The following is a 25,613-nucleotide window of genomic DNA, read 5'->3' as shown; positions in this document are numbered from 1 at the left end:
CGCCGCATGGTGGTGCAAGCACTGAGCCTGCTGAAGCGCGGGAGTGCGGAGAGGCGACCCCGCGAGATGGAAACAGGAGGGACAGGGTCCTCCTGGGGGGATATCGTGAGCGGCGCAGGGGGTCCTAGAGGGGTCGAGAGGGGAGGAGACACAGCGGATGGACACCTCATTGTTCCCCCCGACGGGGACCCTAATGGGGTCCCAGTCGGCGGGGACTCGGGTGGGAGATAACGGCCGAGGTTCGCGTGGCGAGAACAAACGCGCGACCCCGTGTGCGCGTGAGCGTGAGCGTGCGGGGCCACGAGGGCACGTACACGGGACCCAACCTCGGCGGGATCGAGGAGGAGGAGGCCCTCCTGGAGCTTGGACTGCACGAGGCTTGAGACGGAGGTAGGTGGCTGAGGGGTTGGGTGAGTGACAGGTTGGGTGAGTGAAGGAGGCATTGATTGATTGCGTGGGTAGAGGGTGAGTGGGTAATGTTGAGTGAGCGGGTGTATGTGGTTGAGTTAGTTGGTAGGTGGCCGAGTGGGTGAATGTGGGAGGTTGAGGGGGTGAATGAATGGTTGGATGAGAGAGTGGGTTGGTGAGTAGGTGGGTGAGTGTGGGAGGTCGAGTGGGTGAGTGAGGGGGGTCGATTGGGTGAGTGAGACGGATGGTGAGTGGGTGGGGGAGTTTGAGTGGGTGAGTGGATGTGTGGGTGATTTGGTAAGTGCATTGTTAATTGTGTAAATGGCTCGGTGAGTCAGTGAGTGCGTGCATGGCTGGGTAAGTGAGAGGATGAGTGGGTTGGGGAGTGCGTGAGTGGGTTGGGGAGTGCGTGAGTGGGTTGGGGAGTGCGTAAGTGGGTGGGGGAGTGAGTGGGGGAGCGAGTGGATGGGTTAGTGATTTAATCAATCATCGTGTGATTGAATGGTTGAACGGAGGGGTAGGTGAATGAGTGTTTGTGGTTTAGTGAGTGTGTGTGTGGATGAGTTAGTGGGTGGGTGAGTGGATGATTGTGGGAGGTTGAGGGGGTGAGTGGATGTGTAATTTAATGGTTGTATGGGTGGGTGAGCGTGGGAAGTTAAGTGGGTGTGTGAATGAGTGAAGGGGTGGGGGAGTTGAGTGGGTAGGTTGTTGGATAATTGGGGTGAGTGAGTGGGTAAATTATTGGGTGGCTGAGTGGGTGTCCGGGTGAGTTAGGGGGTGGGTCAATATGGGTGGATGGGTGATGGAGTCGGTGATTGAGTTTGTAAATTGAGTGGGTGATTGAGTAGTAGGGTGAGAGTGGGTGGTTGGGTGGGTGGAGGTGAGAGGTTGGGTGAGTTGGTGGGTGGGTAAATGAGTGGATTGATCAGTTAGTGTGTGGTTGAGTGGGTGGTTGTCTGAGTGGGTGAGAAGATGGGTCGTTGAGTGAGTGGATGGGTTATAGATTGAGTGGGTGGTTGTGTGATTGATTGGCTGAGCAAAGGGGTGAATTAGTGGATTTGTGTGGTTGAGTTACTGGTTAGGTGGGTGAGTGCATGAGTGTGGGAGGTTGAGAGTTCGTTGGTGAGTGTTTGAGTTAGATATTGAGTTGGTGGTTATGTGATTGAGTAGGTGAGCGGAGGATTGGGTGAGTGAATAGATGTTTATGTTTGAGTTAGTGGGTGGGTGATTGGATGAGTGGGAGGGTAATTGGATGAGTGGGAGATTTAAATGGTGAGTGAATGGGTGATTGAATGCTTGGATGGGGGGTGAGTGATTGAATTGGTGGGTACGAGATTGAGTGGGTGGCTGGGTGAGTGGGTCAGTGAGTGGGTGTGTGGGTGTGTGTGTGTAGATTAGTTTGGTATGAGATTGAGTGGGATGCTGGGTGAGTGGTTGAGAAGATAGGTGGGCAAGTTAATGAGTGAGTGGGTGGGTAAGCGGAGGGGTGAGTGACGGGTTGGGTGAGTGAGTGAATGGGTGAGTGACGGCTGGGTGGGTAATTTAACATGGGAATCTTCTTTGGTTCTTTCGGTAAAGTCACGTAGAATGAGAATAAAATAATAAATTGATAAAATAAAATAACATAACACAATAATATTCTCACGACGTTTCGGCCACAACACAAGCGGCCTTCATCAGGTGAAGGGACGAGACTGTCTGGTAGGACAGCGCTGGAGTGGCGCTGTCCTACCAGACAGTCTCGTCCCTTCACCTGATGAAGGCCGCTTGTGTTGTGGCCGAAACGTCGTGAGAATATTATTGTGTTATGTTATTTTATTTTATCAATTTATTATTTTATTCTCATTCTACGTGACTTTACCGAAAGAACCAAAGAAGATGAATCATTGCAGTCACGAAAGCTTTAAATCGAAATTTAACATGGGAAATTGAGTGGGTAAGTTAGCGTGTAAGTGAGTGGATGGTTGAGTCAGAGAGTGAGGCGCCAAGGTGGTGAGATGTTCACTATTTTGCCTTGTATACAGGAGGTGGTAGATTCGATCCCGACCCTGTCGCCTGTATATTTGGAGTTTGCAAGTTCTCACCCGTGGTCGCCTGGATTTTGTTCTAGATCCTCAGGGTTTTCCCTCTGCATTTAGAAGCAACATGCGTTTAGAGGATTTGGCTGCAATAAATGTATCTGTGATAAGCCACTCGTATATCTTTCATTTGTAGCCAGGTCTATTCTGAAAAGGATCTATATAGCTTAATGGGCCTTGCCTGGTGAAATAAAAAGTAAATTTCAGTTTAAAGCTTTCATGACTGCAAGGATTCATCTTCTTGGTTCTTTCGGTAAAGTCACGTAGAATGGGAATAAAATAATAAAATAAAATAAGACAATAAAATTATCACGACGTTTTGGCCACAACACAAGTGGCCTTCTTCAAGTGAAGAGACAGGTCTGTCCGGAAGACAGAGCTTGAATGAACGCTGACATGCAAGGACCGCGTCTATTAAGCTGTGTGGGCGGAGTTAAAATATGAATTTGCATGTTACCTGCATCACCTCCGGAGAGGAGGAGGGAGGGGGCTGGGAACACAGGCAGAGAGGAAACAAGAAAAGGGGCAAGTGCAACAGCCAAGGTGCGCTGTTGTTTCCTGAGTTGCCTTATGACTATGCTGTAAACTGGACTACTATATAATACAATATTATACCTTCCAATCTAAACTACATGGTATAACATCACATCATAGACAAATTCCACTTTTGAATTATACAATGCGTTACTTTACACTACCCTATACTTTAGATTATAAACTATTAGACTTGTGATATTACACTATGTCTTATTCTATGAACCCAACTATATACCACACTGATGTATATTCATTATGCAATTACGATGCTATATATTGCCTTATGAGTTATGTTAAACATTACAATGTTATACTATTAATTATTATACTACATGTTGTAAACCATACCATTGACCGTGGTGTGAGAAGTATTAAGAGGCAGTGCCAGCGAAAGGGCTGCGGTCTGAAAATCACCATAAAATACAATCAATTAAGAACCGAAATGGTTTAAAACATCTTTCCAATGGTTACTAAGCCAGAATCCATCTTCTCGGTTGAAATTGTCTCTGTGCTTGTATATGTGGATGGCCTCATGAACGAATCTCTCATGGTAGCTGGTTGGCTTGCAACGAACCTCTGTCTTGGAGAAGTCAATGTCATGTGAGCCCACTGAATTATAACAGTGATCTGCCACGGCAGAGGAGTTCGTCCTACCGTGTTTCAAGTCTGCTTTATGTTCGCGGATGGGGTCCGATATATGTCGTATGGTTTCTCCAATGTAGCTGCTACCACAGAGGCACTTTAGTTTGTAAACGCCCAGGTACTGTATGTCTGGAACCACATCCTTTACAGATGGAACCAGATCACGGATTTTTTGTACTGTGTTGAATCGGACCTGGATCTTGTGTTTATTCAGGATTTTGGAGATATTTTTGTGACCCCCGCAATGTACAGTGAGGGAAAAAAGTATTTGATCCTCTGCTGATTTTATACGTTTGCCCACTGACAAAGAAATGATCAGTCTATAATTTTAATGGTCGGTTTATTTGTGGTGAAGGTTGTTTTGAAAACGAGCTATGTAGCTCATTGGGCCTAACCTGGTAAAATAAACATAATTTATTGTGTAGGTGAGTGAGCGGCGTGTGAGTGAGTGCATACGTGTGTAGGTGAGTGGGCGGTGGGTGAGTGAGATATTGGGTTAGAGATATAGTAGTGGATGGCTTGCTGAGTGGGTGAGTGGCTCTGTGGTTAAGTTAGTGGGTGGTTGAGGTAGTGGGTGGTTTAATTAATAGGCGATTTAGTTTGTGAGTGGTTGAATTATTGGGTGGTTGACTGATGGGTGGGTGAATAATTCCGTGGTAATGGGTGAGTAGATGAGTGGGCGGGTGGTTGGGTGAGTGGGGGATTAGAAATTGAGTGGATTGCAGGGTAAGTGGATGTGTAAGTGGGGTGGGTAAGTAGGTGAGTGGCTGAGGGAGTGGGCAGCTGGTTGGGTGAGTGGGTGGGTTAGAAATTGAGTGGGTGGCAGGGTCAGTTGATGTGTAAGTACTGGGTGAGAAGGTGAGTGGCTCATTGAGTAAGTGAGTGGATGGGCGAGTAGGTGACTGGATGGATGAGGGAGTGAGTGGGTGGGTGAATTAGTGGGTGGGTGAGTGGATGTTTGGGTGGGTGGATGAGTGAGTGAGTGTGTGGGTGAGTGAGTGAGTGTGTGGGTAGGTGGTTAGGTGGTTAGTGTGTGGGTTAGAAGTTGAGTGGGTTAGTACCTGAGTGAGTGAGTCGGCGGGTGGGTTGGTGAGTTCGTTGTTGGATGAGTGGGTGAGTATTAGTGGATAGGTATGTAGGTGAGTGATTGACTGTGTGGGTGGGTGAGTGAGTGAAGAGATGGGTAGGTGGGTTGGTTGGTGGGTGCGTGAGTGAGTGAGTTAGTGGGTGCGTGAGTGCATAAATGGGTAGGTGAGTGAGTTAGTGGGTATGAGATTGCGTGGGTGGTTGGGTGAGTGGTTGAGAATTAATTTTGATGAGTTAGTGGGTGGGTGATTCGGTGAGTGAGTGGTTGGGTTAGCGTATGGGTAAGTGAGCAAGTGGTTGGGTGAGTGTGTGGGGTAGTGAGTGATTGAATAAGTGGGTGAGTGAGGGGCTGGGTGGTTGGCTTGGCTAGTGAGATTGTGGGTGGGTAAGTGAATGGGTGTATTGGTCGGTGAGTGTGTGAGTAAGTTAGTCGGCACGTGATTGAGCGGGTGGCTGGCTGAATGCGGGAGAAGATGGGTGGGTGAGTTAGTGGGTAGGTGAGTTGGTGCGTGGTTGGGTGAGTGAGGGGGTGGTTGGGTGAATGGGGGAGTGACTGATGGGTGGGTAAGTTAATGTGGGAGGTTGAGTGGGTGAGTTAGTGTGTAATTGGGTGAGTGGGTCAGAGAGCGGGGTGCCACTATGGTGAGATATTAACTACCTCACTGAGTATACAGGAAATCGTGTATTCGATTCTGACCCTGCTGCCTGTATATTATGAGTTTTAATGTTTTGCCTGTGTCCTCGTAGATCTTTCTCCGGGTCCTCCAGATTTATCCCTCCGCATTTAGAGTCAAGATTTGTTTAGAAGAAATGTCAGCTTGATAAGCCACTTCGTTCACGTATCAGTTGTAACCAGATCACTTCTAAAATGTTTATATAGCTCTGTGGGGCTTACCTGGTAAAATACAAAATAGTTTAGTTGTAGTTTATTGGATGGGTGATTGGGTAGGTGGGTAGTTCGGTGCGTGGGTGGGTTAGAGGTTGAGTAGGTGGCAGGATGAGTGGGTGGGTGAGTAGATAAGTGGCTGGTGAGCAGGTAGGTGGGTGAGTGCATGAGTTATAGATTAAGTGGGTGAATGGGTCAGTGTGTGATTTGGGGCATGAATAGGTGATTGGGTGGGTTAGTGGAGTGTTGAGTGAGTGGGTCGTTGAGTTAGTGAGTGGGGGGTATGCAGGTGGGTTCGTAGGTAAGTGGTTAAGTGAGTGGCTGGGTGTGTTGATGAGTGAGTGGGTTTCGCGATTGAGTGGGTGCCACGGTGATTGGGTCCATGAGTGCTTGGCTGGGTGTTTGAGTGGGTGGGTGGGAGGCTGAGTCAGAGTGGAGCGCCAGGGTAGCGGAATGTTAACTCCCTCGCCATTTGTATAAGACATCGTGGGTTCGATCCCGATCGTGACGCCTGTATATTTGGAGTTTGCATGTTCTCCCTGTGGTTGCATGGATTTTTCTCTGGGACCTCCGAGTTTTTCATGCATATTTAGAAGTATACATTTAGAGGCTTTGGCTGCTATAAATGTCCACGTGATAAGCCACTTCTTTGAGCTATCATTTGTTTGCCACGTCGTTTCCGACAAGGATCTATATAGCTCAGTGGGCCTTACCTGGTGAATTTTAAATAATTCAATTGTAGTTGAACTATTTTAAGTGAATAGGTGGATGAGTGGGTCGGTGGGTTGGTGAGTGGCTGGTTTAGTAAGTGAGAGGTTGGATGAGTGGGTGGGTGGTTGAGTTGTTGGTTTAGAGATTCGGTACGTGGCAGGGTGAGTGAGTGGGTGGGTGGCTTTACGAGTGGGTGGGTGGGTGGATAAGTCAGAGAATGGGGCGCCATGGTGGCTAGGAGATGTTAACTACCTCGCCTGGTATATTGAACTTCGTAGGTTCGATCCCGACCTTGACGCCTGCTGTATTTTTGAAGTTTGCATGTTTTCCCCGTGGTCGTGCAGGTTTTTCTCCAGTTTCTCCAGTTTTTCCCTGCACATTTAGAAACATGAGTATTTTGAGCATTTGGCTGCTATAAATTTCCCTGTGATAAGCCACTTCGTTAGGCTATCATTTGTGGCCAGGTCGGTTCTGAAAAATAGCTCTGGTAAAATAAAAAATGGTTTCATTTATAGTCTACATAGGATTGACTTCCCAGGAAGTAACACTCATTGTATAAACCCCAGAAGAATATTGTTTTGAGTCACCCAAACCAGAATGTGAACTGATATATTCGTATTTTCAAGCGAGGTTCTCGGCCACAGACCACCTGGACAAATATGATGTACTTTAGTTTGCATATGAATTATTACTTGGGGTTTGTTGGCATGATAAAGTTAATGTTTTCTTTGACAGGTCTATTGTGTTGTACACTCTGACAGGGGCTCAGGCTTGTTGGGGCAGCATCTGGCTGAAATGCACTTTCACAACAGGAAGATTGGAGAGAGGCTTCACAAGGAAGAGAAAACTATCGGTATTGAATCATGAAAATGTAAAACATGTGGAAAACTAGGCCCACCGATCCAACCCTAGCATCATGTCAACTATGTATTATGTTGACATTCCTTCGCACTGAGAGTAGGCATGCTAATCGGATCTAATGAATATGTGTAAACAGGCGATGTGTGTGTAAACAAACACACATTTCATACAGCTGTTTATTAATCGTAAAAATCAAGTGATTGAGCTAGTGAATGAGATAGACACATGCTGTCATTATTTCATACATGAACACAACCAACCAGCCAGCGGTCATGATTTTCCACACCTAATCACATTCATCTCTTTGTTTTAGCCATCTTTGTGATGAAGGGAACTGTATTGTTCATGTGTGTGCAATGTACTTTTCAGAATATGAATTATGTTGGGTAATATATGAATTATGGCTATTAAAAGTATCTGTATTTAAGTCCATCAGGGCAAACTCTTCTGCAAAGGAGACTTAGAGCATTCAACATTGCGTCCCTTTATATTTTTGCTAATCGCATTATTTTTCGATTTAAAGCTTTCGTGACTGCAGGGATTCATATTCTTGGTTCTTTCGGTAAAGTCACGTGGAAGGGAAATAATAAAATAATACAAATAAAACATATAATAAAATTTTCACGACGTTTCGGCCACAACGCAAGCAGCCGTCCTCAGGTGAAGAAACAGAGCTGTCGGAAAGACAGCATCTTAATGAACACTGCCCAGTGTTCACTGCCCAGTGTTCATTAAGACGCTGTCTTTCCGACAGCTCTGTTTCTTCATCTGAGGACGTCTGCTTGCGTTGTGGCCGAAACGTCGTGAAAATGTTATTATATGTTTTATTTGTATTATTTCCCTTCTACGTGACTTTGCTGAAACAACCAAGAATATAATCGCAATATGTTCAGGAGATAAATGTCAAGGTCTGCTAGCCAAAAGAAGGCTTTAGGAGAGAGTTCATGTAGTTTTGCTATTCATTCATTAAAGGGCAATAGAGTAAATGCTCAAATAAATGTTTTCAGCTAATTTTTTATATACGCTAGATTTACAAGTCTATAATGTACAGAAAATACCATGGTTGGCCAGACCATTGCTCGGCTTCTGCATGTGGCTCCTGGGCAGTTCAAGTGTGGCTCTGTAGAGGTGCTGCTAATTTGTAACTCTTCAATTTAACTTTATATGAAGTGAGAACAATCTGGTATCGGAGGCAGGCCATGAGTACTCCCAGGGCACTGAGATTTCTAAACTCAAAATTCCACAGCCAGTCGACACGAGTCAACTTCTGTATGGCTAATCTTTATCTCTTGTGGCTCCCGCGGCCATCTGAAGATTATGATATGCTGCTGGTAGGGTCAGGAAAGTTGGTCACCCTTGGTATATATCTGTATATGCGTTGATGATTTTGTGCAATGTTCAGCTGCTCCGTCACGACAGGGGTCCCAGTCAGTTTGAGACTGCTAAATTAAGGTTCTCATGTGCTTTACAGATTTTGATACAAATTTCAGTCTTGAATTTCTCCCAACAGGTATGGACCCTGGGCAGGAGGATGTAGAGTATGTGGGTTTCATACGGCTATATGCTGTGGTTACATCCCACATGTGATCTCCGCTTTAAAGTCATGAAACTGGTTGTAGCCCATTTAAATTTTAATATACCCGTTTAACACGTAGGCTTTCGCGGCCAATATCATCCATAATATCGTTTTTTTTGGGTTAGATCGTTGAAATATAAATCTGTCGTTAAACCCGCCACCACCGACACAGCCAATTCGTAAGGTTTGTCACGTAAACAGAACATTCCAATTGGTGAAGGGCTCACAAGTGACGTCATCACATATATCCCTCCAAGGAATGAAACAGGAGGATTTCTCTACGAATTTGGCTGTCCACCTAATGATGATAGTTGTAATTACTGGCGAAACGTCATACTCAGATTGTAAATGTTGTGGATTTTCTCTCCATCACTTCGGTTTGCTGTACAAGTAGCGGATTGGCATGTTCCGTTTACGTGACAACCTTACTAATTGGCTGTTAGGTGGTGGTGGGTTTAACGGCTCATTTATTTTTATGCGATCTAACCCAGAAAAACTATATTATAGATTTAATATACCCTTTTGTTGAAGGACAGCCTAGGTGACCAAAGTTTTATAGGAACGGCAATAATGTTTACTTGATTAAATTAGTTTTATCATGGAGCGGTGAAATCAGTTGTTGTTCAGATGTCAGTCTAATTAGTATTACATCGTAGAAATATGAGAGTCCTTTGTGTAATAGTCTATTAACCACTGATGATGGTAACATTGGTTTAAGGTTACATTTTAAGAAGAACTAGATTGGCGTACATTTTATACTCTTTGGTTCTGTTCGGTAAAGTCACGTAGGTAAATAATAAAACAACAATAATCACGACGTTTCGGCCACAACACAAGCGGCCTTCATCAGGTGAAGGGACGAGCCTGTCTGGAGGACAGCGCTGGAGTGGAAGAAGCCACGCTTAGATCATGACATTTAAGCTGTGTGAGAAGAAGAAGAAGACCACGGGCTTTGACAAAGGAATTAGCATATAAATTAGCATTGAAATGGCTCATTGAAATAGCTAAGTTAAAGTATACACATCCGCAGAGGTGCCCCTTGACAAAGGAAATTAGCATAGAATTTAGCATTTAAATAGTTTAGTGATTAGCTAGTAACTGGTCACAGAAATAGCTATGTTAAAGTCAGAGTATATACATTCACCGAGGCACCTAGTACTCATCAAACAGGAGAATTTAGCGAAACACAACCACGCTCAGACATCGGACCTGTGTGCGATCAAAGAGGTGGTGTACGTGCCGGTGGACTTGCAGTTTGGCGAGGGGGGGGGGGAAAGGAGGGAGGGGGATTTTACCCGTTGATGGTGTGAAAATGGGAATTTATAAGAGCTGCGAAAGTTTGGGGTACCACTACTCGAAAAATATACTGTACCATTGAAATTAGTTTAATGTTTAGTTCGATTTAGAACATCTTTCCAATGGTTGCTTAATTTGAAACCATCCTCTCGGTTGAAATTGTGTCTGTGTTTGTAGATCTGAATTGCTTCATGAACAAATCTCTGATAAAAGCCCGTGGGTTTGCAAAGAACCTTGGTATCGGAAAAAAATATATCGTGATCCCCCACAGCGTTGTAACAGTGATCAGCTACGGCAGAAGAATTCGTTTTGCCGTGTTTCAAATCTGATTTGTGCTCGCGAATTCGGTCAGAGACATGTCGCTTTGTCTCACCGATGTAGCAATAACCGCAGGTACAACTCAATTTGTAAACCCCGGGGTACTGTAAATCAGGAATGACATCCTTCACGGATGGGATCAGATCACGAATTTTGCATAAGTACACACATTTATAAAACAATATATCTGATTAAAAAATGCATATATTTTTTTCCATTGCACACAGTTGTACCATTGATAACAGGGCACACAGTTACAACTGACATCACCAGATGTCACTGAAGTTCCCTCAGAGATCGATCTTGCATAACCAGTGTTCACATAATTAGTTATGTTTTCGCTAATTACCAATTACACTCAGAGCCGGGTTTGACAGACTTGTATGAATGTATGTTGAACTTCCTTTCCACCGTACATAGCCAACCGTGCTAAGCGGAGTTGCGGGACTTAAGCGCAGAACCTATCGTTAGGATCAATGCTGTTGTATTTTTTTATGAGGATATCAATTGGTGGCTGAAATGAGATGTTCAAAGACTACAGCATGATAATCGGTACATAACATGAGTGTCGAATTATGTCTTAAGAATTACCCAGCCATTTGTACGTAAAATTCAACGTTTCTGGGTGACATCTTAAGTCCGTGTTCTTCATTGCAAGGCCCGCGGGCCGGTGGCAGTCCCTGGTGTCCTTTTTACTGCGACCTCTGACGTGCAGTCCCCGACAATACACACAAGTGAAAACACCCCATCATGCTGTCAAACCCCCCAATGGTTTCAAATGTGAGATGGCTCTTTCACTGATAATGTCTTATTCGCGAAAGTGGCCCCCCTCCGAAAATGAGTGAATATCACTGTTTTAGGTCAAGGATTGGCCAAATAAAGTAGGTATTATTTGCTTATGTTTTTAAATGTCCGTAATAAAACTATATTAATGCCACCAGCTGAATGAGTGGCAGGAGGACTGGGTGACGTTCTTCTCACGGCAGCGACTGCAGCTTCAGCTGGACATGATAGAGAAGGACTACGGTGAACGGGAAACCCACGAGCTCTGGTCTCGGCTTCAGGTTCGTAAGCTGTTTCACTCTCGCCCTTAATCCTTTCCCGTTCCGAGACGACTGCTCATTTCAGAATGGGTCTCGTTCACCACCGAATCTCGGAACGCGCAAGCGGTTCAGCGGTAATTTTATTTAGAGAGGCATAGCGCCGTTGTTTTTAAAGACATTGTACTCACCGCAGAGCACCGTAGCGACAGGACAGCACTCTATTATAGCTGGTACCAAACTGTGCTACACACTTTCCCGCACGGCCTTGTGGGATCCTCGGTACCGATAAAGTTATTTAATATTTACTTCCTATTACGTTCCGATGACGTACACGAGATTCAGCGGTGAACGGGATGCACCCCGCAACTTGCAGTCATCTCGGAACAGGAAAGAGTTAATACATGCAGCAGTGTAGCTCATCATGTGCACAGCCATATGGGAAACCCATTTGATCGCAGTGGGTTTTCGAGGGGACTTTAAAGGTAACGTGTTTCACACGCAGGCTTTCGCGACCAATATTATTCATGATAAAGTTTTTTTTGGCTTAGATCGCGTAAGTGTAAATGCGTCGTACACCCGCATCCACCCAACACAGCCCATTAGTAATGTTTCTGACATGAACAGAACGTGCCATTTATGTTATTGCTTCGGCACTCTGGTGTGTTAGAGATGAAACGCAGAACATTTTCAAACGAGTACGACCTTTCGCTGGTGATTACAACCAGCATCATCAAGCAATTGCCAGAAGCGTTCTGGCTTCTGGCAATTGCCTAATGGCAATTGGAGTGGGTGTACGACGCATGTAAATTTATACGATCTAACTCGAAAAAAACGTTATCATGAATAAAGTGGTGTTGTTTTTTGCGTGGTGTGCAGCTTCGGTTGGGGGAATTTTTCCGGGACGTAGAGGTGGTTCCGGCACTGCTCCACGGTGACCTATGGACTGGGAACGCTGCAGAGATTAATGAAGGGCCCGTCATCTTTGACCCAGCCTCCTTCTATGGGCACTTGGAGTACGAGCTTGCCATCGCTGGGTAAGAAAAAACTACAAACAACCAAAACAATAGCAGCAACTGCCGTTCACTGCCCTGTCTATGGCATGCAAGGTTCATTCGTATAACCTCAGTGTGGCAAGGGCTGGCTCATTAAATAAATAACAGAGACCAGGTAGAGTTGTGGTTGAGATGTCTACATGCTGAGGTCTCCACCCTCTATATTTGCTAACTTACAAAGACTCATCCTTCCTTGCTAAGGCTTTTTGGGCAAATCCTGTTAAAGCTGATACGGTGCACAAAACACTAGTGGAACGATAAAACTCTTACTTATCCACGGCACTTGAGGATGCTTGAATGTTCCAGAAACACAGTTTGTCGAACAAGGAAGACAAGTTGCCACTGATGTGCTTTACCAGAAATCCAAGCTGAAGATAATTCATTACACGTCAAATGGAATTCAAACCCTCAGAGCTGGGATATGCTTCAGTGAACAAAAACACATTTGACATGATGTTTACTGTGCAGCCATTGGTGACTAAGTTGAGACCACAGCATTCCTGCCCTCAATTCGCAGGAACGTTTGTTGATAGATGGCTCACTGAATTTTGAACGGAGGACCTCAATGGCATTGGCTCGGTGCTCTGACATTGAAATTAACCTCGAGCCACTCAATTTCCTGCATTACGTTGAATTTGTGAAAATGTTGTTCATTGTTATGTTGTTCATACTGGAACAGCAGCATTGTAAGATTTTGAATGTTTGGTGTTGTTTGGGTACAGGATGTTCCAGGAGCTTTAGCTTCACGCTTCACTCATCCTACCACACTTCACTCATCCTACCACGCTCTCATCCCAAAGTCACAAGGCTTCGGCAAGAGCCAGAAGCTCTAGCAACTCTTCCACTACCTGAACCACTGGAATCACTTTGGGACAGGATACCGAGGGTCATCCATCTCCACCATGCGCAGTCTCCTCAAGTGAATGAACGGTGCAGGAAATCGTGGGCTATGGTGTATGACTATACAAATTCTTATCGGCCATGATATACATTGTTGAATAAAGGCCTTCCCTAAGCCACCACTCAATCTCACAAAACTAGTCCATTTAAATGCTGTGCAATGCCCTAGGCATTCCACGTGAGTGTGACCGGGGGTCCCTTTGTTCCACATCCTGGCCGTGATCTCCACGCGAAAACTGGGTCAGTTAATGTCCGAATCAGAATCTTTAATTAGGCTGGACGAATCTGATGAGCTATGAAGCTCTTTTTTTCACAGATGTCCAGTCGGGGCGAGTCAGAAAGTTACAACAACAAACAACAGTACAAACAGATAGGAGGGCAAAGTAAAGGAACGCGAAGCAAATTTTGACTTAAAACTTTCGTGACTGCAGGAATTCATATTCTTGGTTCTTTCGGTAAAGTCACGTAAATAGAAAACAAAAAACAATAAAATAAAGACCGCTTGTGTTGCGATTGAAACGTCCTGGGTTTTTTGCTTTTATTATTTTCAATTTATTTTTTATTTGTTTTATGTATTTAATTATTTAATTTGAATTTGATTTCTTGTTTTCTATTTACGTGACTTTATTTACGTGACTTTACCAAGAATATGAACGCTAAGCAAGTCATGAAATAAAAATATGTAAGAGTTCAAATTGCATTAGTGCATCAATTCCTGCCAAATTTTTTTATCACCAAATGCCATTTTGGGCAATGCAGTATAACAAAAACAATCCCAGATGTTTGGCTAGTACCAGTTACAGTGTATGTTTTTGTTGTTGTTTTGCTATGGGAGTAAACCCATGCAGAGAAAGGGACCAGAATTAGGAAAGCGAAACCAGGCACTCCTTCAGAAGATGCCATGCACGGGCGTGACCACTGCACCACCCTGACGCCCAAACAAATGTAATTCAAATAATCTACAATACTGGCAAATAAACCCTATTAGTGTCAACCGAATATCCGGACAATCTGGCCTGTGTATAGCTGCATCGGTGTTTCTATAAGTCGTATTCAAATTGCCTGCTATGAATAATATTTTAAAGTACAGGTTGCCCACCTCTGGTTTTATTTAACTTACCAGTTGTACTCATTCTGTTTGTCACAGGTAATATGGCAAGGAAAATATTTCGCAGCACGATTAGGACAATTATGGTGACACATGTGACCCCCTCTACACAAGTAACAGTTGAGAGTCAATGCTGTGATGTTGTGCGATTGGTGCAAGCGACCCCATCGTTGTGTTTTAATGTTGAGCAGTTAAACTTGCACTGTTGTGGGGTGAGGTCAAGGCCGATGTCTGCTTGCAGCGGTGTCAAGATGAGCGTTTTGAAGAGGCTCGCGAAGGATGATACTTGGCAGTTGGGTGCAGTCTCCCTCCATTAACAACAGAGGGCAGAGGAGCGACGCTCACAACAATTGGCTGAGCACTGGGCGTATACAACGCATGAAGTCGGCAGCAAGTTTATCTCAGGGAGTTGACCCGCACACGACAACTGGGTCTGTCCCGCGTGTTCACGCTATAACGCGGTTGCCTTCATTTAGGGAACGCGCACCGCCATAAGGCGACTTGTGAGCGGTCGACGCCGAACTACTTTCTTGAGCTGCGCGGTTGAGCGAGACGAGACGGTAACGCGGCGGCGTCCCCCCAAGTTATTTGTAACCCAATTCTGACTGCGCGTGGACATTCATTACGGGGGAAATATTTTTGCTTAGCGCGGCACTTTTCAGGAACGCATCTACCGCGTTAAACGAGGACCCGTCGTACAGGTGCTGTGCACACTGTACTGGGAATCAAAATCTGTTTTGACCCTGGAGAAATCCGAAGCGCTATCAAGCTCTCACTCACAGGTGTCCAGTAAGAGGCGGTGGGGGGGTCACCAAGTGACACGCAGCTTGACCGTGGAGTAGACCGCGAGGACGCCAGCGTCGCCTAGGCAACGCCGCCCCCCCCCCTCTGGCTCTGCCTGCCTCGCTCTGTGCACGTGAGGTGTCAACCACGTGACGCGGGCCACTGCGCGCGTTGCGTCACCGCTCACCGTGGGGGGCCCCTCCGCTACGTCCACATCGTACAGTCGCACATTCATTAATAGTCACACTCTTAATCATGTTTATGGTCATCGTCATTAAAGGTGAGTTTAATAATAATACTACTACACAATGTGTGCATTAATATATACGGCATGAATAAAATGCACCTGTAAATATTCTAAGTAAGTTTGACCTGACATTATTGCACAACAATTGCCCAGCCACCGTGGGATGTTTATCCTCCAATGTGTATCTGGCTCTGACCTGACTTATATAAAAGTGCAGCTCTGCAATTGCTTGGTCACCACCACTGGTGAAAAGACCTTCATGAGAGCGAACTCTTTACGAGTATTTGGTCTACTTTTCCATATAACAATAGGGTTTACCCTTTCTGGCAATACAACAGGTGTCAAGATGTTAAAACACCAAACAGAATCCTTATTCAAGGAATCCTGTCTGCATTAACCACACGTACTTGTGGTGAACATGGAAACATGCTCTGATAATATATGCATTGTCTTTGAAACTGATTAGTCCACACCAGGAAGGTCCCATATTCTACTTTTCCACGTTGACCAGATGTGTTGGAAGAGCCGGCTGAAAGCCACACTTTGCTGCATCACACACGACTTGCCGATCAGCTAACTGTGGTGTACCCATTTAGCGACCTCTGGTCTGTGAGTTCAGTTTACTAACCATTAACAGCATGGCAGCTTTCTAAGTGGCTTTTTGTGACAATTCACCTGTGTCATTATCTCTTGCACAGCCTGAAATAAGTTTTGGCGTAAGGGAAGGAAATTATGACTCACCCACCTGCACCTGCCTTGTGCTCCCAGACACCTAAGGACCTTACTACCGCTGTGAGAAATTGACGGGCGTAGACTGCTGCATGGCGATGATGTATTCACGTCGTTCCTGCTGTTTTCCTCTTTTGCTAGGTGATGCAATTGGTGTGCCAACACCTCCAGATGCAGTTCCTGAAGGACGTGGGCATTCGGGACATGTTCGTTTTGCCTGCGAGTTTGTCCGAACACACAGGGAAGTCAGCCTGTTCATCGAGGTGCGTTTCCCATGTTTATTTAACTCGATTGGTCGTCTGTTTGCAAGGTCATGCTGTGCCCAGAGGTCACCCACTGAGTTTTTTTTACCGTAACATTACCGTCACTTGGGTTTGGTGATCGATTCAACAGGGCAAAAATATTTGTAAGAAGCGTAAACGTGGCAACGTGATCATTGTCAGGACACGGAGGACCTTCAGAATGCCGAGTATGATCTTTAAATTTATCCTGGGCTGGTTCGGGGGATATTTGAACAATTTGAATATTGGGGAGATATCGTCTTGCTACGGGTCTGAGTGAGAAGTCTCCCAGCGGTTTTTTGAGTCCATAATCGAGATTTTTGGGTTAGAGCACGTAAACATGCACTCAATGATACACTAAATATGCACTATTTATTTATATATACAGTGAGGCAAAAAAGTATTTGATCCCCTGCTGATTTTGTACGCTTGCCCACTGACAAAGAAATTATCAGTCTATAATTTTAATGGTAGGTTTATGTGAACAGTGAGAGACAGAATAACAACAACAAAATCCGGAAAAAACGCATGTCAAAAATGTTATAAATTGATTTGCATTTTAATGAGTGAAAAAAGTATTTGACCCCTCTGCAAAACATGACTTAGTATTTGGTGGCAAAACCTTTGTTGGCAATCACAGAGGTCAGACGTTTCTTGTAGTTGGCCACCAGATTTGCACACATCTCAGGAGGGATTTTGTCCCACTCTACTTTGCAGATCTTCTCCAAGTCATTAAGGTTTTGAGGCTGACTTTTGGCAACTCGAACCTTCAGCTCCCTCCAGAGATTTTCTATGGGATTAAGGTCTGGAGACTGGCTAGGCCACTCCAGGACCTTAATGGGCTTCTTCTTGAGCCACCCCTTTGTTGCCTTGGCCGTGTGTTTTGGGTCATTGTCATGCTGGAATACCCATCCATAACCCATTTTCAATGCCCTGGCTGAGAGAAGGAGGTTCTCACCCAAGATTTGACGGTACATGGCTCTGTCCATCGTCCCTTTGATGCGGTGAAGTTGTCCTGTCCCCTTAGCAGAAAAACACCCCCAAAGCATTATGTTTCCACCTCCATGTTGGACGGTGGGGATGGTGTTCTTGGGGTCATAGGCAGCATTCCTCCTCCAAACACGGCGAGTTGAATCATTCAGATGTTCATTGGCAAACTTCAGACGGGCATGTATATGTGCTTTCTTGAGCAGGGGGACCTTGCGGGCGTTGCAGGATTTCAGTCCTTCACGGCGTAGTGTGTTACCAGTTGTTTTCTTGGTGACTGTGGCCCCAGCTGCCTTGAGATCATTGACAAGATCCTCCCGTGTAGTTCTGGGCTGATTCCTCACGGTTCTCATGATCATTGCAACTCCACGAGGTGAGATCTTGCATGGAGCCCCAGGCCGAGGGAGATTTACAGTTCTTTTGTGTTTCTTCCATTTGCGAATAATCAAACCAACTGTTGTCACCTTCTCACCAAGCTGCTTGGCAATGGTATTGTAGCCCATTCCAGCCTTGTGTAGGTCTACAATCTTGTCCCTGACTTCCTTGGAGAGCTCTTTGGTCTTGGCCATGGTGGAGAGTTTGGAATCTGATTGATTGATTGCATCTGTGGACAGGTGTCTTTTATACAGGTAACAAGTTGAGATTAGGAGCACTCCCTTTAAGAGTGTGCTCCTAATCTCAGCTCGTTACCTGTATAAAAGACACCTGGGAGCCAGAAATCTTTCTGATTGAGAGGGGGTCAAATACTTATTTCCCTCTTAAAATGCAAATCAATTTATAGCATTTTTGACATGCGTTTTTCTGGATTTTTGTTGTTGTTATTCTGTCTCTCACTGTTCAAAAAAACCTACCATTAAAATTATAGACTGATAATTTCTTTGTCAGTGGGCAAACGTACAAAATCAGCAGGGGATCAAATACTTTTTTCCCTCAATGTATACTAAATTCTTCTGTTGATATGTAAACTCTGACTTTAACATAGCCACTTCCGTGACCAGTTACATGCTAATTCGTCACATTAACATTATGCTAATCTCCCAGTTACATGCTAATTTCTGACTTTAACATCCTGCTAATCTCTCACATTAACATAGCTACTTCAATGCAAAATTATTCTGTTGATATGTAAACTCCTTTGTCAAGGCGCTCTGCTCCTCCCATCCAGCTTAAAATACGCTGCCAAGCTTAGCAGTGTTCATTGGAGCGCTGTCTTTCCGACAGCTCTGTTTCTTCCCCTGAGGACGGCTGCTTGTGTTGTGGCCAAAACGTCGTGATAATTTTATTTTATTATGTTTTATTATTCTTTTATTATTTCCCTTTTACGTGACTTTACCGAAAAAACCAAGAAGATTAATCCCTGCAGTCACGAAAGCTTTAAATCGAAATCAACACACGTGGTAGGAAACAAGTATCGTATGTTATAATAATAATAATATAAACATGTAATATTCACGGCAATGGCAGTGTTGTTCAGCGTGCTCTGCTGTGGAAGCCAGCCACATGAGTTTGATAACCAGTCATGGCTAGTATCAGTGGAAAGCAAAATCTGAACTGGTTCAATGCTTCGCTGACCCAGACTGAGCAGTATGGAGTACTAATAAGTTAACCCGATGATACATTATTATTTGGCAATGCTGTTGCTGCGTTGGCAGTGGTGCCCAAGAACAATTAACTAAAAAGCTCAACACATTAGTCAGTAATGTTGTGGCCTCAATAGACACAACATTATATGCAACGTTTCGGGCAATGGTCCGTCTCCCATTTGTACAATGAAAAAGGGCCATTGCCCAAAAGTCTACATTTTTCCATTTTTATTTAATTTTAAGGTCATTGTTATTTACGAACGTGTTGAGTTCCCATGATAATTAAGAACAAATTTTGGTAAGAAAAGTCCTGTTACTATGATGAATGTATCCTATAGACAAACATACAAATTCATCACAGGGTTGCCTAAAGCTTGCCAATATAAAATAATGCCGATCAAGTTGTGGGCACCTGACATTCACTTGCCCTGCGGCCACTCCCTCAGTGACACGAGTCGCATTGACTCAGGGTCCCGCGGGTAGTTCCACGACTCGGTGGTCCAGGAGAGTGGCACGAGCGATGCGGGCATCAGCTGGGGCACCACAGGGGCAGCCACGCTTCGAGTCACTCGCACAGCTCCCAGTTCAGCACGACGTGAACGCATTCCCAGCCTTCTGATCTATGTGGCTTTTCCGAATGAAGCAAATTGTCACTGATAATTTAGCACATTTGCTAAGCTATTTAAAAGTATATATAGCGATTCATTTTATATAGCGTCGTTCATGATAATTGCATCTCAGAATTGCAGAGGAGCCAAAGACCAAGCTGGAATATTGCAAGGGAGGTGAGCCTGCGCCAATAATTGCCCTGCATTTCTATATATGTCCAGATGTTGCCAGCCAATTAGTGAGTGTATATATGTGGAAGGAAACTGGAGCACACAGATAAGTCACTGCTGAGTGCATTAATCACCCTTTGTGACATTTGTTTGTTTTTAAGTAAGAGGAGAGCGGAGTTTTAATGCCATGTCCTGAACGGGCCTTCCACAACAAAGTCCTCATTCAGGATCCCAGTCCCACAACATTTCAAGCCTGCCTCTCAGTTCTACTGCTCTTTGCACTGAACATTTAAACCTACTTATTGGACCTTCTGATATGCCTTCTTTGGTATCATGACATGCCATTTCCTATACTGGGTCATTGTAATCAGCGCTCCATCATGCCTCCTTGTCAGTCAGTAAACTTCTAACATTGGTGTCGTGTGTGTCTGTTGCAGGGATACTCTGGGGGGCCCTTTGTTTGCCAGGACTCAAACGGCCGCTGGTTCCTTTCTGGAATCGCCAGCTGGGGTGTTGGCTGTGCACGGGCTTACCAGCCAGGTGTCTAGCGCACCGTCGCCAAGTTCATGGACTGGATTCACCAGAACATGCAGTAGTCTCTTACACATTTCTGCACAAGCAGAATACTATAGACCAGGGATATAAATATTATGGGAACTATACATCAAAATAATTAATTAAGGCAATAAATATATTTTTCAAAAACTGATTTAAAGTTAATGTTTAAAGGTTAATTTAATGAGCTGAATACTATATTTTAACTGCACCATAATGCAAAAATGATTTCCAAGTGAACACGGATTTTGGGTCAAATCAGAAAAGTCTTTTTTTTACATGCGTTGTCAATAGCGTTTTTAACTTTTGGGTTTGCCACACATGTCAACGGGCCTGGCAAAGCAAACATGAGCATGATGTTGGCATTGGCAGAAGATGAAGACAGAGCTTGCTATTTTGCAATGTTGCTTAATTCTTTCAAAACTGACACAATGAATAATGAATGCACTGTCTAAATATTTGGCCCAACCTGATTATACATGATAGCAAAGTGAGTGTTGTCCAAACTACGTATGATACATTTATATTCTTGTTTTATTTTCACCTGGGTCATCAACTCGCATCTCCCATACATTAATTGCCATGGATGTTGAGCAGTCGGGGTACTCAGAGAGGGGTCTATTGGCCTTCTAGGGGACCACTGCAATGATCGGGGCATCCAGAAGGGATGATGAGTTCCACAGGGAGAACGTCCTTTACAGAGGTTGTCTTAGAGTATGTCCATGGCAAGGTTATTGTTGATTATCTTCACCTCCCCCGGTCAACACAGTCCATGAGTTTGTGAGTTTTGCTTTACTAACGACGTGAAAACAAGACTGGTTTGCACAAGGAGCCTGCAAAAAATTAATTTAGATAACCTCATGAAATGTGCTGCATGGCACTTATCTGAGACGCCCCTTATCTGAGACGCTCCTGTGTAAATGGCGTGATATCAAAACCATTATTATAGTGAACTACATGACGCATGTAAGAAAACTATATAAACATCTATTGGAAACATTTCATGAAAATATGTACAAAAATGAACACTTTAATAGTGTTTCATGGTATTCCAAAAATCATAGCATATTTGATTGGTTAAGATGGTTTACTGGTCGGGATTATAAATGGCAATGATCCTTCATCATGTAAAAGACTGTAAGCTGCTCTCAAAAATATATATTTGAAGATCGTATTCACACTCTGCAACAGTCTATTTTCCACATCAAACCATAATGTGTCTGTCGACTGCAATTGGAAATTGATGCATGCTTAGTAGCAATCGGGTAAATAAACATTGAAATGTGTCACATGTTCGTGTCTGGTGGCTTTTTGCTTGAGATTAGGGATCTTGTGAAAACAGTTATAAGACTTTATATGAAAACCTCCTCCACAGAGGCCGATTTTGACACTGTTGGTACAAGTCATCAAAGTCCAATTAGCTCCATCCACATCCTTCTGTACCACATCATTCCATCTCTCTTCTAGCCTATGACACATCCATTTAGCCCCATCCAGCCAAACAAGCTGTATCATGGGACATTTTTCCAGAATCAGTGTGAAAAATAACAAAAGGTTTTACCCTTTCTGGCAGTAAAACAGGAAGTGGTGTTAAAATGTTCAAACAACCAATTAGAAACCTGTTGCAATGAATCAAGTCTGCATTAACCACACACGGTACTTGTGGTGAATATGCAAACAAACATGCTCTGATAATATTTGCATTGTCTTTGAAACTGATTGGCCTACACCAGAGACAGCCTTCTTTATGACCCAGTCTCACCACCAGTGTCAGACCAGAGATCGCCAAAAGGCGAACAGTACAAAGGCAATGCCACACGTATCGGAGCATTTATAGCTAACCACCGTGCCCACCGCTCCCCACTCACTCGGTGTGCTAACCGCGGTGCCACCACTCCCCCCTCACACAATGTGCAAACCACTACGCCACCAATCTCCACATTCTCACACAGTGCGCTCACCGCTGCGCCACCGGTCCCCACTCGCATCTAGAATATGAATTAAATGTCCACAGTCATCGTTTTCTGATTTCTGGAATAATTGTGCCAGAAATAATACGAGTTGCATTCCATTCAACATTGGGAAGGGGTCTGCCCTTCGTTTAAGTGCCTGGCTGCTTACAGAATTGTCGCAGACTGTTTTGCCTCAGCAGCTTTCCTCTTTTCTCCTCCTGATGACGATCAAAACGTCGTAGTTTTTTTGTTATTTTAAAAAAATATTTTCTTTCAACTTATCTACATGACTACCGAAAGACCCAAAGAATATGATTTCATGGATATTTATGAGGTCTGTTGCTGAGGGTTTCAAAGAAGTGGAGGCCTCTCTCAGTACATAAGAGTGAGGGGTTGTAGGTTTCGGCTTGGGTCATGGGTACGGGTTATTTTTTGGCATATTTTATTTAAAAAAAATGGAATTCCAATGTCGTGGATATTGTGATGTTTGGATTATTGACGGTAGAATTAATATTATTGCGAATATTTATTATATTCTAGTTTCATGCCACTGATTATTGATGTAAAAAATAGGTTCAAATTTAAACGGCATGCAAAGAAGGTTACAGTTAATTATGAAACAATTTGCAACTGTTGATTTATGTGTTGTAGTGTATGATTGTCTGCTCGACTCAATTTCTGAGGATCTCACGTTTATTTCTATATTATTGTACATTTTACAGTAGTGCTATAAAAATAAAATGAAAAAAAATTATGTGAGATTTTCACCACAAACTAGGCTACAATGAATTTTGATTTAAAGCTTTCGTGACTGCAGTAATTCATATTCTTCGTTTTTTCGGTAAATTCACGTTGAAGAGAAACAACGGTTATGGTTATATTACAATGGTTATGATATTGTGATAATTAGATTTTCACCACAAACAAGGCTACAATGGTTATGATATTGTGATAATTTGATTTTCACTACAAACTATGCTACAATGGTTATGATATTGTGATAATTAGATTTTCACCACAAACTAGGCTATAATGGTTATGATATTGTGATAATTTGATTTTCACCACAAACTAGGCTACAATGGTTATGATATTGTGATAATTTGATTTTCTGCCACCAAATTACAATTAGATTCGTTGCTTCGCATATTCCCTGATATTTTGTTTAGACCGCAAGCGTGTATCTATTTAAACTTTTGCTAACTAGCTTGTTTATGTCATCTAGAAAATGAATACAATTTTCACCATCATCGTTTTCTTATTTCTGGGACAATTGTGCCCTAAATAATAGGAGTTGCATTACATTCAGATCCTGGCTGATGACGTAGTTGACTCCAGTCTGTGATGTCACAGTCATGTGGGTGGTACCTTTGACATCATGATGTCTATGACGTCATGCACCACGTGTCATTCATATTGGAAGAGCTGCGTTTATTGGTGGCTGTGTTTCTTGTCTCAGCTAAAATAAGCGTGATATTATTTAGCCTCGTGGTTATTAAAGCCTCCACTACTGTTGATGAAACTGAAATTAATCTCAGCAGTTGTCAGCCTGCACATCATTTAACCGGTGAGCCTGAAAGGGGTGGTTTAAGGATTGTTTGCGTGTTAATGGGGTTTATTATTGAAGCTTTCAAGGGTGTGGGGGTCTCACTCACTACATGAGCATGAGGGGTTTGGGGGTTTAGCTTAGCTTAAGGTAACGTGTTGTAACAAATACTCTTACATATACAATTTTAGCATATGTTATCAGAAAATCAAACTGAAAGGGGTGGTTTAAGGATTGTTTGCGTGTTAATCCGGTTTATTATTGAAGCTTTCAAGGGTGTGGGGGTCTCACTCACTACATGAGCATGAGGAGTTTGGGGGTTTAGCTTAGCTTAAGGTAACGTGTTGTAACAAATACTTTTGAATATACAATTTTAGCATATGTTATCAGAAAATCAAACTGCAATGTCGTGGATATTGTGATTCTTGGATTCTTGACGGTAGAATTAATATTGATGTGGATATTTCTGACATTGTCGTTTTATGTGACTGATTATTGATGTAAAAATTAGTTTCAAATAGAAACGGCATGCAAAAGGTGAACATTAATCATTAAACAATTCCCAATTGTTAATTTGTGTAGCAGTGTATGATCATCTGCTTGACACAATTTATGATTTTCTCTTTTATTTCTATAATATTGTAAATGTTACAATAGTTTTTTTCATAAGGTACCATTTTAAAAATATAATTTTACATTGTCACCTCAAACTAGACTCAAATATTCATAATATTGTGGTAATTGGATTGTCTGCCATCAAATTAAAACAATTAGATTCGTAACTTGGAATATCACTTCATATTATGCTGTTTCTAACATTGTTTAGACCGTAACCGTGTAACCATTCAAAACGTTGATAACGAGCCTGTTTAAGTCATCTAGATTACAAATAAAATGTACACAATCATCATTTTCTTATTACTGGGACAATTGTGCCCGAAATAATCTGAGTTACATTACATTTAACATTAGGAAGGGGTCTGCTGTTCAGGTCAGATCCTGGCTGATGACATAGTTGTCTCCAGTCTGTGTCACAGTCATGTGGGTGGTACCTTTGACATCATTATGTCTATGACGTCATGTACCACGTGTCATTCATATTGGAAGAGCTGTGTTTATTGGTCGCTGTGTTTCTTGTCTCAGCTAAAATAAACGTGAGATTATTTAGCCTCGTGGTTATTAAAGCCTCCACTACTGTTGATGAAACTGAAATTAATCTCAGCAGTTGTCAGCCTGCACATCATTTAACCGGTGAGCCTGAAAGGGGTGGTTTAAGGATTGTTTGCGTGTTAATGGGGTTTATTATTGAGGCTTTCAAGGGTGTGGGAGTCTCACTCACTACATGAGCATGAGGGGTTTGGGGGTTTCGCTCAGCTTATGGTAACGTGTTGTAACAAATACGTTTAAATATATAATTTTAGCAAATGTTATTAGAAAATCAAACTGAAAGGGCTGGTTTAAGGATTGTTTGCGTGTTAATCGGGTTTATTATTGAAGCTTTCAAGGGTGTGGGGGTCTCACTCACTACATGAGCATGAGGGGTTTGGGGGTTTAGCTTAGCTTAAGGTAACGTGTTGTAACAAATACTTTTGAATATACAATTTTAGCATATGTTATCAGAAAATCAAACTGCAATGTCGTGGATATTGTGATTCTTGGATTCTTGACG

General features: G+C 43.3%; 1 protein-coding gene across 1 annotated transcript in view; it reads left to right on the top strand.

The window, feature by feature from the left end:
* LOC142924094 (fructosamine-3-kinase-like) overlaps window positions 1-14,393 on the top strand; it is a 78,637-nt gene extending 64,244 nt beyond the window's left edge. The window contains exons 2-4 of the mRNA XM_076065526.1: window positions 11,341-11,463; window positions 12,319-12,476; window positions 13,217-14,393. Of these exons, the coding sequence (XP_075921641.1) occupies window positions 11,407-11,463; window positions 12,319-12,476; window positions 13,217-13,235 (234 nt within the window). The 5' untranslated portion in view covers window positions 11,341-11,406 and the 3' untranslated portion in view covers window positions 13,236-14,393. The remainder of the gene's footprint in view (window positions 1-11,340; window positions 11,464-12,318; window positions 12,477-13,216) is intronic.
* The last annotated feature ends 11,220 nt before the right edge of the window (window positions 14,394-25,613 follow it).

Source organism: Petromyzon marinus, chromosome 8 (genome assembly GCF_048934315.1).
Source record: "Petromyzon marinus isolate PM22_M1 ecotype Great Lakes invasive population chromosome 8, UKy_Petmar_22M1.pri1.0, whole genome shotgun sequence".
Classification (NCBI taxonomy): Eukaryota; Metazoa; Chordata; class Hyperoartia; order Petromyzontiformes; family Petromyzontidae; genus Petromyzon; species Petromyzon marinus.
This window is presented reverse-complemented; position numbering and strand designations above follow the sequence as displayed.